The sequence below is a fragment of the Oncorhynchus keta genome, chromosome 20, assembly GCF_023373465.1.
Source record: "Oncorhynchus keta strain PuntledgeMale-10-30-2019 chromosome 20, Oket_V2, whole genome shotgun sequence".
Lineage (NCBI taxonomy): Eukaryota > Metazoa > Chordata > Actinopteri > Salmoniformes > Salmonidae > Oncorhynchus > Oncorhynchus keta.
Genome location: NC_068440.1, coordinates 7,109,087 through 7,126,123, shown reverse-complemented (window position 1 = coordinate 7,126,123; position 17,037 = coordinate 7,109,087). Strand labels below are relative to the sequence as shown.

Here is a 17,037-nt window from a genome sequence, read left to right as displayed (position 1 = left end):
GTACGTGTAGTTCACTACTCCCCAACACTGACTATGACCAAGTATGTTATGCATAAAGACTTTGATTCATAAGTCAAATGTGTGTGTGTTTCATTCCATTTCCCCATGAATAACCACAATAAGACAATATTGGTGCAACAGAAAATGTGTTTATTTTCCCAAAATATGTCCACAACGGTTTTTCACAGTCCTGTGTGTTCGGCCCCATATAGGGGCTTACAAAACAGTGTCAGGAGATACACATTTATATATAATACTTTTATATTACTATTTACAGTATATATTTATAACTATTTTATCCACATCCAGTGGCGACCCATCATTCAGGGCAGAGCCCCACCTGTTTTGAGCCCCTCCTGTTGTCTGTTTTGCATGTTATTTTGGTATTAATACGTGTTACATATATTTCAAACAATATAAAATTAAAATTAAATCATTGAGTTAATAAAGCCACATACAAACATGGGTCTCTTTTTGCTTTCTTGAGTAAGGCAGCTTCAAAATGCAGGTGTTTTAGCCTAGCTCAGTGCTTTCTGTGGTGGTGGGGCAGCCAGCGGAAAATACGGAGCGTAGGGGTTGGTAATGTTCTCTAGTTGCGCCGTGACTAGCTCAGTGTTCTGTCACTCATGGGGACACTGCGTCACTGAAAAATCTACGGGTAGAGCTAAAAAATTCAAGCCCCTCGGGTGCGGCCTTAGAGTTACATTAGAAGTGCCCATCCAAAAAAGCTCAAGGTCATTGGCCACAGATAAAATTGTCAAATCTCGTTATATCTACCGTAGCTTTGAGTGGACTGATCATGTCAACATACTTTCAAAATCTTAGCTAGCAAGCTAGTCAAGCAGTCATCATCATGAATCACATTGATAATCTACTGGCAAATCCTTTTCAATCCTTGTCATATGAAGAGAAATTATAGATAAAACGTATCGGTGCTCATCTGCAATTGGACATAAATATTACACAAGTTGGACATCGCAATTTCAACAATGAGTGATTTGGAAAGAATCAGTGGCTAACTGCAAGCGTAGCAAAGCAATCACTAGCCTGCTATTCAGTGGAATGGGTGTGTGGTCTATGTCTGGGTTTAAGGGTCTCTTTTCCAAGATTAAAAGGATAAACATTCATGCTGTCAATCCAGCAAGACTTCTGCCACATTCAAAACAACTGGAAACTCAGAACTGGGAAATCTCAGACTTCAGTGAGTTCAAAAATAACTCAAAAAGTGAGTTTTAAAAAACTAGCTCCAACTGGAAAAATATGTTTTGAATGGTCATCAAACTTAAAATTCCAAGTTGGGAACCCAGGTCTCTTTCTAGAGCTCCAATTGGAAGATCACTGGAGGTCAGGATTCAACCTTGTTTTTTCCCCAGAGTTCCCAGTTGTCTCAAAAGCACCATAAATCCAGAGAATACCAGACTTTGATGACAAAGTTTGATGAGGAATGCTGTGCCACCTTCCTTGGTCCCTTTCCCCCTCATAATAGCCTGTTTTAGATAAATGTAATCATTGAATATTGTAAGAGCTTTCATTGTCTGCTTATATGCCCTCTTTATTTATCCTACAGTTCTGACTTGGTGTACAGGGAGAATACTGTAAGAACGGCCCATGTTCTGAATTCTGTAGCTGTACATTTCAAAAGTACATAACAAGTAGTTAAATTGACTACGTCCGTATTAGCTCGCTCATCAATGTCTTAATCAAAATTACAGATTGCCTCTTATCCGCTCGTCGTCCCCTTATGCCATAGTTTGTACATCTTAATTGTCAGAAGAAACCACATTTGTTTTAGCAAGTCAGCCATATCAGCTATGTTTTTTTAAGAGGCTGAATGAACTGTTTCGCTGCCAGACAAGGCTCTGCTGATAGCCAGGTGTAAGCAGTGGTAAGGATTCACTCCATGGTGCTGAAAAGAAAGCTTTGCTGTTGGGACAGCTTTATATAGGCCCTTACAGTTTGCGGGCACTGTTTGTCACCATTATAGTGCTATTAATGTATTGTTTAGTGTTGTGTAGTAGCTTTGCTGGCAATGCATCTAAAAAAAAATGGGAGTTTGCCCCACCAGGATTTACATGCTAAAATCGGCACATCTAGGTGTGTTATTAATGGTAAATCCTCCTTTCATATTTAGGAAGTTCTGTTTCAATCCGTGGTACATTCATGTGGTTTCTCATAGGCAGAAATAAGCCAAAACTGAATTACATCAACATACCATATTAAGCTCTGCCCAATCGTATGATTTGACCCAATAAAGCTTATTTGAAGTGAAACAATGTTCCCATATAGAGATTTCTCATGATGTCTATGGTAAATGGGGATATCTTTAAGAACTGAAACACATGGTTTGTAAACAGCAAAAATAAGCTCTAGTAATTATTCTTGTTCTGCAAAATGTTGTTACACTGTAAAAAGGTTTCTGATAATCAACATTTGGCTATGATTGTACAAGTGTGATTTTAAGCAATGGACGAAAACTTGCCAATGAAGAGCAAAAAAAAGCTGAATATTTAAATAAAGTGCACAAGTGCTCATTCATAAATTCACTCGATAGTGGGACAAACAAATACAATCACAAAAAGTCCTTCCATGTATATTGTGTCTTTATAGGTCTTTGTGAGTGAGTAGCACACACTTTCAATCTCTCTCACACACACACACACACACACACCATTCGAGTGGGTCAGACAGCTAGCATGTCAGAAAGCCAGTGTTCGTCAGTGTCTGTAAGGCAGGCAGTCAGTCATTCAAGTGGAACTGTCTGCTGGTTCAGTACTTGTCCATCTTCCACGGCATCGGATCTCATTAACCCCTAATTTCTTCTTCTCTGTGCAGCTGAGATTCAAGTGCAGATCGCATCTAAAAGTCATGTCTCTGTACAAACTACTGTAAACTCCACCAGTGTATTAGGTATGTATTATGCTTGTAGGCCTATACACCCATACAAAACGCAGTTCATGCAGACTCATGGACACAGCAAATAATTCCATTTCAAGATCATTCAATTATAAATAGAAAAAAAATTGGAAATCAAGCCTACAAAGTCCAGTACAAATGCCACACTCACGCATCCCTAAAAACATCCCCTTTCCATAGTACAAACCCTATTCCCCACAAACCTTCACTCATTGGTGTGCTTGGTGACATTTCACCTTGTTTCCTTTTTTTTTTTTTTTGCAGTATTTCTTGTGGCAAATTTGTACGTCTTGTTTAAAAAAAAAGTTTGCTTAAGTAGCCAAGGCATTTTTGCACCAAGAAGTAAACAAAAATTGTTGTATTAAATCTCAGAGAGGTAGAACCCTGCCAATTCTCTGCAAGGAGATCGACATGTTGATAGAAAGACAGACACGTGTAGATAGGTGTTGTCTGCAGGTCAGATGTTTTGTAAACAAAAAAAGCAGCAAAAAAAATGACTGAAACGCTCAATCAATCAATGGAGAAAAGCTAAAACAAAAACATTTTGGATTTGTGCAATCTCAGAGAGCTCTCAAAGACAGTCGGACTCTTAAACATAGAGGATGACGTTATCCGGGGGACAGTGCAGGCTGTCAGAGGTGACAAGGGGTCTGCAGGTGGCCTGGGGTTGAGAGGGCCGGCAGCTTTTGAGATGAGGCGAATCACAGTCGTCTGACGTCAGCTCGGCGATGTCGTCTGATTGGGTATCGGACATCTCCAGGTCGCTGCGGATGCTCTCGGGCTGGGCCAAAGTGACATCGCGAAGCCCCTCCCTGAGCGACGCCCCTGGAGACAGGCCTAGTGCTGAGCCAAACAGAGCCCCGCCCCTTCTGGAGCTGCAGTCCTGAGGCTCCTCCCCCCCTGAGCCAGGGCATGCTGCCATAGCAGCAGGGGGCGTGTTTAGGTCTTCCTCACTGGTCAAGCAGAGGTGGCTGGGTTTAGTCTCGATGTCCACCTGGATCTCCAGGTTATTACAGTCCCTAGGAGAACAAAGACGTTTAGATTCACTAGTCACCATATCATCTGCTGTATCCAGTGTCACCTTGCCTATAAGTTAACTCAAAGCTGGTTTTAAAACGTCTGTTGGGAATTAAATCAATGGCAAAAATAAATATTTCTGAACCACAAAGTGCTGCCTGCATACCACACGGACTAAAGACAAGTCAGACTCAAGAGAGATTCAAGAAAATTGAGGAGTTGCATCAGAGACAACAACAACGTCAGACCGACAGAAACAGATTGAGACTAGATGGCAAATCAAGGAGGGGGAGCAGATTTTCTCAAAATCGTGTGTGTGTATGCAAGAGAGAGGGAAATTGTGACACTCACCTGTCAGGTAGTGTGTAGGAGGAGATAATGGAGCCGGCCATGCCCCGGGTGCTGGCACAGTCACTACCCGCTCCCAGACTACCTGTCTCTCTCTGGGCACCATCTTTCCCCAGCTCCCCTCCCTGGAGCTCCAACCTGGAACAACACAAAACATGATTACAGTGTTCAACATATGTCACATTACATTTACTCAGCAAAAACATTTACAGCAGAGGTTATAAGAGCACTCCTCATCCAACCAAGATACATAACCTTCAAAAGGGACAACAACAACTGCAAACTGTTAAACTGTTTGTTTAAGTCTTACTTGGCCCCTATTTATACTGTCTCCCTGTTTACAATACACATTCCCCTCCATAAGACGTACAGAACAGGTTCTCTTCCCTGCTGGGCCCCCTCCATACCTGTTGTATTTGCCAGTCCTGGCTCCAAGGGCGCCCCCGGCCAAAGTGTTAAAGTGGGGGGTGTCCCCCAGGACCCCAGGGGCCACAGAGAGACCATCGCTGGGGGAGGTGGTGCTGAGGCCGCTGGCTGCCCCCTCCAGGCTGCTCTCACCCAGACTGGGGGACTTGAGGGCCCGCCAAGCATCAGCCACTGGGGGACAATTATTTGATATTTTTATTTGATGCATGATGAGATGTTAATCAATTCGATTCCATTCAATATTTCTTATCTCAATTCATTTGCAGTTTAATTACGTTTGTCACATAAAATTGAGACATACAGTTGAAGTCGGAAGTTTACATACACCTTAGCCAAAAACAAGTAAGTTTTTCAGAATTCCTGACATTTAATCCTAGTAGAAAGCCCCTGATTTAGGTCAGTTAGGATCACCACTTTATTTTAAGAATGTGAAATGTCAGAATAATAGTAGAGAATTATTTATTTCAGCTTTTATTTCTTTCATCACATTCCCAGTGGGTCAGAAGTTTACATATTCGTATTTGGTAGCATTGCCTATAAATTGTTTAACTTGGGTCAAACTTTTGGGTAGCCTTCCACAAGCTTCCCACAATAAGTTGGGTGAATTTTGGCCCATTCCTCCTGACAGAGCTGGTGTAACTGAGTCAGGTTTGTAGGCCTCCTTGTTCGCACATGCTTTTTAAGGTCTGCCCACAAATGTTCTATGGGATTGAGGTCAGGGCTTTGTGATGGCCACTCCAATACCTTGACCTTAAGCCATTTTGCCACAACTTTGGAAGTATGCTTGGGGTCATTGTCCATTTGGAAGACCCATTTGCGACCAAACTTTAACTTCCTGACTGATGTCTTGAGATGTTGCTGCAATATATCCACATAATTTTCCATCCTCATGATGCCATCTATTTTGTGAAGCGTACCAATCCCTCCTGCAGCAAAGCACCCCCACAACATGATGCTGCCACCCCAGTGCTTCACGGTTGGGATGGTGTTCTTCGGCTTGCAAGCCTCCCCCTTTTTCCTCCAAACATAACAATGGTCATTATGGCCAAATAATTATATTTTTGTTTCATCAGACCAGGGGACATTTCTCCAAAAAGTATGATCTTTGTACCCATGTGCAGTTGCAAAACGTAGTCTGGCTTTTTAATGGCGGTTTTGGAGCAGTTACTTCTTCCTTGCTGAGGGGCCTTTCAGGTTATGTCAATATAGGACATGTTTTACTGTGGATATAGATACTTTTGTACCTGTTTGCTTCAGTTATCCTGAGCGGTATAACGGCTACGTAATCCCATGGTGTTTATACTCGCGTACACTTGTTTGTACAGATGAACGTGGTACTTTCAGGCATTTGGAAATTGCTCCCAAGGATGAACCAGACTTGTGGAGGTCTACAATATTTATTCTGAGGTCTTGGCTGATTTCTTTTGATTTTCCTATGATGTCAAGAAAAGAGGCACCGAGTTTGAAGCTAGTCCTTGAAATACATCCACAGGTACACCTCCAATTAACTCAAATGATGTCAATTAGCCTATCAAAAGCTTCTAAAGCCATGACATCATTTTCTGGAATTTTCCAAGCTGTTTAAAGGCACAGTCAACTTAGTGTATGTAGACTTCTGACCCACTGGAATTATGATGCAGTGAATTATAAGTGAAACAATCTGTCTCTAAACAATTGTAGGAAAAATGACTTGTGTCATACACAAAGTAGATGTCCTAACCGACTTGCCAAAACTATAGTTTGTTAACAAGACATTTGTGGAGTGGTTGAAAAATGAGTTTTAATGACTCCAACCTAAGTATATGTAAACTTCCGACTTCAACTGTACATGTAGGTAAGAGTTGTTGTTGTATTTTACAGTATTAAGTCTATTAAAGCAAAAATGATAGCTATTGAAGTATTGCTCACCTGTGATAGGGCCATCGTCCTCGTCAAAGTCGATCCGCATGCCACGCCCCTTTCCTCGGCTGACGCCACAGCCTCCTCCGCGGCACAGAGAGATGGGCACAACTCCATAGACATATGCCAACATGATGGGCACACCAATACCCACGCTGACGGCTGCAATCACAGGAGCTGTGACGATTGACAGGGCCACTCCCCCTGTGATGGCCAGGTTCCTCCTGTGGCGATTGGTCTTCATCCCGTCATAATGGGCGTGAATCTATCACAAAAAAAGAAAAGATAGATATTAGTGAAGGTGAAGTTCTACAGTAAATACACATCCTGGACTTTCACAACGGTCTAACAGTGTAGCTTGGTCCCAGATCTGTGTGTGCTGTTTTGCACAATGAGTTGGCAAAAAAGGGCTGTTGCAGATAAAATGTCTGTACTGTGATTCAGATACAATTATATTATAAAGCACTTGGGAGAAGTAGGTCATGTGTCGTGTAAGGGGATTTCTTTCTTTTTTTCACAGACTTACAGTGCCTTCGGAAAGTATTCAGACCCCTTGACTTTTTACACATTTTGTTACGTTACAGACTTATTCTAAAATGGATTAAATATTTTTTTTAATCCTCAGCAATCTACACACAATACCCCATAATGACAAAGTGAAAACAGGTTTAGACATTTTTGCTAATAAAAAAATAAAAAAACTGAAATAGCTTATTTACGTAAGTATTCAGACCCTTTGCTATGAGACTCAAAAATGAGCTCAGATGCATCCTGTTTCCATTGATCATCCTTCAGATGTTTCTACAACTTGATTGGAGCCCACCTGTGGGAAATTCAATTGATTGGACATGATTTGGAAAGGCACACACCTGTCTATATAAGGTCTCACAGTTGACAGTGCATGTCAGAGCAAAAACCAAGCCATGAGGTCGAAGGAATTGTCCGTAGAGCTCCAAGAGAGGATTGTGTCGAGGCACAGATCTGGGGAAGGGTACCAAAAACATTCTGCAGCACTGAAGTTCCCCAATAACAGTGGCCTCCATCATTCTTATATGAAAGAAGATTGGAATCACCAAGACTCTTCCTAGAGCTGGCCGCCCGGCCAAACTGAGCAATTACAGAAGAAGGGCCTTGTTCAGGGAGGTGACCAAGAACCCAATGGTCACTCTGACAGAGCTCTAGAGTTCCTCTATGGAGATGGAAGATCCTTCCAGAAGGACAACCATCTCTGCAGCACTCCACCAATCAGGCCTTTATGGTAGAGTGGCCAAACGGAAGCCACTCCTCAGTAAAAGGCACATGACAGCCAGCTTGGAGTTTTCCAAAAGGCATCTAAAGACTCTCAGACCATGAGAAACAAGATTCTCTGGCCTGAATGCCAAGCGTCACGTCTGGAGGAAACCTGGCACCATCCCTATGGTGAAGCATGGTGATGGCAGCATCATGCTGTGAGGATGTTTTTTTAGCGGCAGGGACTGGGAGACTAGTCAGGATCGAGGGAAAGATGAACGGAGCAAAGTACAGAGAGATCCTTGATGAAAATCTGCTCCAGCATGCTTAGGACCTCAGACTTGGGCGAAGGATCCCTTCCAACAGGACAACGACCCTAAGCACACAGCCAAGATAACACAGGAGTGTCTTCAGGACAAGTCTCTGAATGTCGTCGTGTTGCCCAGCCAGAGCCTGGACTTGAACCCGATTGAACATCTTTGGAGAGATCTGAAAATAGCTGTGCAGCATCGCTCCCCATCCAACCTGACAGTGCTTGAGAGGATCTGCAGAGAAAAGTTTGAGAAACTCCTCAAATACAGGTGTGCCAAGCTTGTAGTGTCATACCCAAGAAGACTCTAGACTGTAATCGCTGCCAAAGGTGTTTCAGCAAAGTACCGAGTAAGGGGTCTGAATACATGTAAATGTGATGTGTCTGTTATTTTATTTAATAAATTAGCAAAAATGTCTAAAAACCTGTTTTTGCTTTGTCATTATGGGATATTGTGTGTAGATTGATGAGGGGGGGAAAAAACAATTTAATCGATTTTAGAATAATGCTGTTGAGAGTGGATGGTAGGGAGTTGGCTTAGTACAACGGGTAATAGTCTGAAAGGTATTTCTACAGCTGTTAAGGCTTAGGGGCCTGGAACAATAAAGTGTGTGTTGGAGGGCTATAGTACAGAAGAAACCCAGCCCAGTCACGGACCAGGATGTCTTGCTCCCAGGCAGAGTAAATAACTTTTTTGCCCGCTTTGAGGACAATACAGTGCCACTGACACGGCCTGCAACGAAAACATGCGGTCTCTCCTTCACTGCAGCCGAGGTGAGTAAGACATTTAAACGTGTTAACCCTCGCAAGGCTGCAGGCCCAGACGGCATCCCCAGCCGCGCCCTCAGAGCATGTGCAGACCAGCTGGTTGGTGTGTTAGACATATTCAATCAATCCCTATACCAGTCTGCTGTTCCCACATGCTTCAAGAGGGCCACCATTGTTCCTGTTCCCAAGAAAGCTAAGGTAACTGAGCTAAACGACTACCGCCCCGTAGCACTCACTTCCGTCATCATGAAGTGCTTTGAGAGACTAGTCAAGGACCATATCACCTCCACCCTACCTGACACCCTAGACCCACTCCAATTTGCTTACCGCCCAAATAGGTCTACAGACGATGCAATCTCAACCACACTGCACACTGCCCTAACCCACCTGGACAAGAGGAATACCTATGTGAGAATGCTGTTCATCGACTACAGCTCGGCATTCAACACCATAGTACCCTCCAAGCTCGTCATCAAGCTCGAGACCCTGGGTCTCGACCCCGCCCTGTGCAACTGGGTACTGGACTTCCTGATGGGCCGCCCCCAGGTGGTGAGGGTAGACAACAACATCTCCTCCCCGCTGATCCTCAACACGGGGGCCCCACAAGGGTGCGTTCTGAGCCCTCTCCTGTACTCCCTGTTCACTCACGACTGTGTGGCCACGCACGCCTCCAACTCAATCATCAAGTTTGCGGACGACACAACAGTGGTAGGCTTGATTACCAACAACGACGAGACAGCCTACAGGGAGGAGGTGAGGGCCCTCGGAGTGTGGTGTCAGGAAAATAACCTCACACTCAACGTCAACAAAACTAAGGAGATGATTGTGGACTTCAGGAAACAGCAGAGGGAACACCCCCTATCCACATCGATGGAACAGTAGTGGAGAGGGTAGCTAGTTTTAAGTTCCTCGGCATACACATCACAGACAAACTGAATTGGTCCACTCACACTGACAGCGTCGTGAAGAAGGCGCAGCAGCGCCTCTTCAACCTCAGGAGGCTGAAGAAATTCGGCTTGTCACCAAAAGCACTCACAAACTTCTACAGATGCACAATCGAGAGCATCCTGGCGGGCTGTATCACCGCCTGGTACGGCAACTGCTCCGCCCTCAACCGTAAGGCTCTCCAGAGGGTAGTGAGGACTGCACAACGCATCACCGGGGCAAACTACCTGCCCTCCAGGACACCTACACCACCCGATGTTACAGGAAGGCCATAAAGATCATCAAGGACATCAACCACCCGAACCACTGCCTGTTCACCCCGCTATCATCCAGAAGGCGAGGTCAGTACAGGTGCATCAAAGCTGGGACCGAGAGACTGAAAAACAGCTTCTATCTCAAGGCCATCAGACTGTTAAACAGCCACCACTAACATTGAGTGGCTGCTGCCAACACACTGTCATTGACACTGACCCAACTCCAGCCACTTTAATAATGGGAATTGATGGGAAATGATGTAAATATATCACTAGCCACTTTAAACAATGCTACCTTATATAATGTTACTTACCCTACATTATTCATCTCATATGCATACGTATATACTGTACTCTACATCATCGACTGCATCCTTATGTAATACATGTATCACTAGCCACTTTAACTATGCCACTTTGTTTACTTTGTCTACACACTCATCTCATATGTATATACTGTACTCGATACCATCTACTGTATGCTGCTCTGTACCATCACTCATTCATATATCCTTATGTACATATTCCTTATCCCCTTACACTGTGTATAAGACAGTAGTTTTTGGAATTGTTAGTTAGATTACTTGTTGGTTATCACTGCATTGTCGGAACTAGAAGCACAAGCATTTCGCTACAATCGCATTAACATCTGCTAACCATGTGTATGTGACAAATAAAATTTGATTTGATTTGATTACATCATTCAAATGAGTTTAAATTCAAACTCGCAGTTATATTGTATTTCCACAAGGGTGCGCTAAAGAGATATCCTTTAAATTAGGTAATTCTGCAATTCTATCATGACACAACATTTCTTCGCAATTATGTTGTTTCCGGAGAACAGTTGTAGCACCATACTGAAACTAACAAAAATAGTTTCTATGGTTTGAAAGCTCATCTATTTCAGGAATTGTATTTCTCAATTACTGGAATATAAAGTAGGAAATGAAAGTAACACCATGAAATGAAACATCATATTGACACCAACTACATTTTTAAGAACAGCACTGGCACATTTAATTTCTACAATGGATTGGTTTTCTGTTAAACTTCATGAAAAGTAAATAGTTTCATGATCTTCCTTTTAATGTATATGCACTCACAGTAAGCCACTCTAAATAACAGAATCTGCTAAATGACTGAGTGTAGTCCTACATGTAAGGGGGGGGATTCAGTAAGGGGTTGCCCACCTTGCGCCCCACATAGACGGGGAGGCCAATGACCATGGCAGGCACAGCGATACCAGCGATGAGGGTGATGCCCACTGGGGCTCCGATCAGTGTGCCCAGCTGCCACAGGATCTTCTTCTTACGGGTCCATGGCTTCTTTCCCCAGAACGTACACCCTGATGGACTGAGAGAAAGAAGAGAGAGAGAGATGGGAGGGTGGGATATGGAGGGAGAGAAAAAGTGAGAAACAAGAGAAACAATGGAATGGGGAGAAAATACAGAGAGAGCGAGAGAGAGATTGTGAAAGGAAGAAAAAGGAGGAATGAATAGAAAACAGGTGAAAGAGCAAGGGCAGAGGGGTAGACAGAAGACTGATTAGTTCTGGGCCCAAGTTCAGGAAAGGAAAAGGGGGATACCTAGTCAGTTATACAACTGAATGCCTTCAACTGAAATGTGTCTTCCGCATTTAACCCAACCCCTCTGAATCAGAGCTGCCTTAATCAACATCCATGTCTTCAGTGCCCGGGGAGAAGATACACCACAGCAACAGAGGAGTGGAGGTGAGGCTGTGTCATTATGAATTCAGAGCCCTCTGCTAAACGTCACACAGCAGTGAGACATGCATCACTGCCTGTTATCCACTGTTACAGGATGCTCATATGATGTCAGGAAAATCTGTGGAAATGTTCATTCATTTTACTGTATAAATATATACTGAACAAAAATATAAACGCAACATGTAAAGTGTTGGTCCCATGTCTCATGAGCTGAAAAGAAATTTAAAAATGATTTTTTTTATTTCTCTTGAATTTTGTGCACAAATTTGTTTACATCCCTGTTAGTGAACATTTCTCCTTTGCCAAGATAATCCATCCACCTGACAGATGTGGCATATCAAGAAGCTGATTAAACAGCATGATCATTACACAGGTGCACCTTATGCTGCAGACAATAAAAGGCCACTCTAAAATGTGCAGTTTTGTCACACAACACAATGCCACAGATCTCAAGTTTTGAGGGAGTGTGCAAATGGCATGCTGACTGCAGGAATGTCCACCAGAGCTGTTGACAGAGAACTGTATCTTAATTTCTCTACCATAAGCCGCTTCCAACGTCATTTTAGAGAACTTGGCAGTACGTCCAACTGCAGACCACATGTAACCACGCCAGCCCAGGACCTCCACATCCAGCTTATTCACCTGTGGGATCGTCTGAGACCATCCACCCGAACAGCTAATGAAACTGAGGAGTATTTATGTCTGTAATAAAGCCCTTTTGTGGGGGAAAAGTCATTTTGATTGGCTGGGCCTGGCTCCCCAGTGGGATAATACAGTGGGATAATGCACCAAATATCAATTTCAACAATTTAACTGAGTTACAGTTCATATAAGGAAATCAGTCAATTTAAATAAATACATTTGTCCCTAATCTATGGATTTCACATGACTGGGCAGGGGCACAGTTTATTTATTTCAATTGACTGATTTCCTTATATGAACTGTAACTCAGTAAAATTGTTGAAATGTATATTTTTTTATCCTTCTTTTCAAAACAATAAGACGTTTAACTCCATTATGTTTGTGTCAGTATTTAGTTTGATCTTAATTCCATAAAATGTGTAGGTATTTCTTTTTTTAAATAATTCCTGGAGGATTTTTTTTTTTAAAGCACCAGTCCAACCCCAGTAATAACAGTCATGCTTTAAAATTGGGTGGATGTCATGTAGGCCTAAACCTAATGTAGCAGGAGTAAAAGAAGGGAGTTCCCACATCCGCTTTTCAACAGAAAATGAAGCTCGATTGAACTTGCTGTATCCCTAAAAACCGTATGCATCCGGCTGTTGGCAACTCCACTAAGGGTGGGTAGGCCTACACGTATTTTTGGCAACATGGAAAGTAGTCTACTACTACGTTACATACTGTGTTGACGTGAACTGCCGTAGGCTTGAGAGTTACCTGAGGTAGTGCAGGTCAGAGATCTCCTTCATGCAGAGCCAGCAGAACTCACAACCACACACTGCACAGGTCATGTGGTTACAGCTGCCGTCGTTCATCTTGATTATGTAGGCGCCACATCGTGGGCAGGGCTTGATGTCATCAGCTGGAGACGAGAGAGAGAGTGGGTAGGTTAATTAGTGGGAGGAGGATTCAGGACAATGTTGATCTGAGGTCAGTTTTCATGGTTTCCCGTTAGGATTTGGGGAGGGTAAACTCATTCTAGATCTGTGCCTAAAAAGGGACTTCTACTTTTACCAGAGACAGAGGTTTGGAGACATTGACTGCCAACAGCTAGTATAAGAGACAGGCTGAGACAGATAAGAGGTTGTGGTGAGGGCTAATTTATACTGACTTTTTGTTCTGTCCTTTGGAACCTGAGAGGTCTGAAAATTGCTTTATGAGAAGAGGGCGACGAATACAGAGACATAATAATAACAACATTATGAAGAGTCATCAAAGTACTTACCAGGCCCGTGCTCCTGCATGTAGCTGGGTGAGTGGTTGCTATGCGGGTGCAGGAAGAATGCCCTTTGCTGGCGGGCCGAGTCACAGGTCTGGTTGGGGTGCCACGCCTGCTTGCAGTGGTAACAGAACTCAGCCAAGCAGCCCTCTCTACGACACACCAGCCTGGGGCAGCTGGCACAGCCCGAAGCGATCACTGCAAACCTGGCAGAGGGAGAAAGAGGGAGATGTTTGATTTTCAGGAAAACCTTTATAGGTACAATTCGGCTAATGCGAAATCAATTGCAAAGGGAAAACTACATCACTGCACTGAAAGAGAGCGAGAGGGAACACAGCAGCCTTGGAGGAAGTGGCTAAGGTCAAATGTAAATACACGGTAGCTGGACAAATGGTTCCATTTACTGAGCCGTGGAGAGAGAGTATGTTAGAACAAAGGGTAAGAGTTAAGGAAAAAGAGAGGAAGGAGAAATAGGCCAAAGGTGATTTCAGGCTGTCTCTAGAGTAACCTAAATAAAGGGCATGAGGGGAAAACGACCAAGAGCTAAACGTCATAGCATATTATCAGAATTGCATCGACACAACCTGATCTCAGAGCATTTCGTATTATTCTGTATGTAAATCCGAGACACTCCATTTGTGTGACATGTATGTATTATTTTCTGGATGTCCATCACCCATTTCGTATGATATGGGTACGAATTACAATTCTTATTACACATGTTACGAATTTGCAAATCGTACAATATATCATGAATTTGCAAAGCGTAGTACATATGATATGTTAAGAATTCTAGCTAGGTGGCTAACATTACCTAGCCTAGGGGTTATGGTTAGGTTACAGGGTTAGGGTTAGGGGAAGGGTTAGGGGAAGGGTTAGCTAACATGCTAAGTAGTTGCAAAGTAGCTAAAAAGTAGTAAGTAGTTGAAAAGTTGCTAATTAGCTAAAGTTGTCTGTGGTGAGATTCAAACTCACAAACGTTTGGTTACTAGATGTTCGCGTTATACACACACCGATCCACCGCGACCAACTATTATTTTGGGGTTAGATCGGTTTTAATATCGCAGATAGATTGTGGCTTCCATCAATGTAATTTTCTGCATCATTTCCAATCCCCCATATCTTTTTTTGTAAATATATTTTCCTTTATTATTTTCCCCTAACCCTACCATCCCTCCCCTAATTGGAGTAAACTAATAGACAGCAACAGTTAGTATTTATACGCTGGAAGTAGAAGCCTATATAAATTGTACGGACACAGTGTATTTTACAATAGTTATCTTTTGTTTGTTTTTAGTCCCGACCTTCAGCTACACTCAACCCCTCCCATCGATCTCTGAAGACCATTCAGTTTTGATTTCTATTTGCCATATATTTTTAACTGTGCTGTTTCACAAAAGTTCTGAACCTACATACATTTTACAGACACAGTATATTTTACATTAGCAATATTGTTGTATTGAGCTCCATCTGTCTTACTATACCAAACATAACATATCATACTAATTTGAGTGGCCCGGATTTACGTTTACCATGTTACGTCTAGTCTATGAGACCAGGCTGATCTACATGATACCATACACAAACATCTCATTACCAGTGGAGGCTGCTAAGGGGAGGGCGGCTCATAATAATGGCTGGAACAGAACAAATGGAATGGCATCAAACACATGGAAACCACGTGTTTGATGTATTTGATACCATTCCACTTATACCGCTCCAGCCATTACCAAGAGCCCGTCCTCCCCAATTAAGGTGCAACCAACCTCCTGTGCTCAACACAGGAAGTAGGCTGCCACATCACCATGAGAGGGGAGGCAGGGTTCTTATCTTTTCTACGATGTAACAAGATCATTAAGTACTGTATGTGATGATGAAAAGGTATTTAATCTAATACAACACGACGAGTGAGTGACAGTGTTCAAAGACAGACTGAGCAAAACTGAATTTAATTAGAAAGTTACTCTCTTTCTCATCAGAAAACAATGCTAAAAATGACATACGACCCTTCACACAACTATTGCTTTGAATGTAGGTACTGGTATTCAAGCTGAGCACTCAATCTTATTGACCACCGCTCTCTTAAAGGCCTCCAGCATTCCATTACACAGGCAAACCAGATGTCAAATACCGAAACTGTTGAATCCCTACTCTGTCTCTTTCAAAACCTCAAACTAGGGGAAATGTTTCCAGCACTATGGGTTTTCCCCTTTAACACAGTTTCGAGCAGCCCCTATAATCCAGTTTGAGCTGGTTTCTCTCCCAATGACTGTTTGTTTATTCAAACTGGCAACATGTCTTCAAGCCTAAACTCAAATGACTTGTTGCAACAGAGCAAAGACACAAGTTACCAAGGCAGGCTTTTCCCTGTCGGGAACATTCCATGTTAACGCTGTATTTGAGTCGTCAGTTCTGCTGCGGTGGAGCACAATAATGACAGACATCAAGGCTTTGACCGGTGGCAATCTGAGGAGTACAAGGCTTACAAGCTGCACCTTTCGGAAGCAAAGGCACTCGGACAGCCACATCTAGTGTCCAAGATTTCATTGCTGTAAATGGTGTGAAACTGCTTTGTTTTCCAACATTACAAATGTAATACAGACACAAAAGTGAGACAGACAGAACCCTCGGAAACACACACACACTGTCTGTGACTCTGTACACACACACACACCCTCAGTCCAGTGAGTGTGTAATGATCACTTCAATTATAGAAATCCCAACCTCTCTGTTGCCCCTGGTAACACTGGCTACCTCTATGCCACATCACTAGTCACCATAGCAACTGACAGCCTGCGGAGCGAGTGGTGGACCGCTCACTGATCTGATTGGTTGTCTCTCACTGTCAATCAGGTAGAGTGAGGTCTGATTGGGGAATGGAAAGGGAACTGACCGATGAGACGAAAGGACAATGAAGCTCAAGAGTGAAAGGAGCCGTTCACAAAAATAATTGATTGAGTATGTCTTTGTATATGTGTGTATGTGTGTGATCATTCAAGTGAGAAAGAGATAAGGAGTCTGGGGTTTTTGTGACTGTGAAAAACAGATTTTTAAAAAAGTGAAAGACAAAGAAAGAAAGAAAGAAAGAAAGAAAGAAAGAAAGAAAGAAAGAAAGAAAGAAAGAAAGAAAGAAAGAAAGAGAGAGAGCAATTGAGACAAATATATCCCACAGACTCTATTGCCAGAGACAATCCAGGCCAATTTACAATAACCAAGGCCACATATTCCTTACATGACAATGTAGTTAGTACTAGAGGTCGACTGATTAATCGGAATGGCCGATTAATTAGGGCCGATGTCA

At 42.9% G+C, this 17,037-nt stretch overlaps 1 protein-coding gene across 2 annotated transcripts in view; it reads right to left on the bottom strand.

The window, feature by feature from the left end:
• Positions 1-129: 129 nt before the first annotated feature.
• The window catches only part of LOC118399234 (E3 ubiquitin-protein ligase RNF19B-like), a 36,096-nt gene continuing 19,188 nt past the window's right edge, over positions 130-17,037 (bottom strand). For both annotated transcript variants that reach the window (XM_035795152.2, XM_035795153.2), the window contains exons 3-9: positions 13,743-13,942; positions 13,235-13,379; positions 11,301-11,463; positions 6,613-6,868; positions 4,686-4,875; positions 4,282-4,416; positions 130-3,932 (exon numbers count right to left, since the gene is read on the bottom strand). In XM_035795152.2, coding sequence (XP_035651045.1) covers positions 3,503-3,932; positions 4,282-4,416; positions 4,686-4,875; positions 6,613-6,868; positions 11,301-11,463; positions 13,235-13,379; positions 13,743-13,942 — 1,519 coding nt within the window. In that variant the 3' untranslated portion in view covers positions 130-3,502. The remainder of the gene's footprint in view (positions 3,933-4,281; positions 4,417-4,685; positions 4,876-6,612; positions 6,869-11,300; positions 11,464-13,234; positions 13,380-13,742; positions 13,943-17,037) is intronic.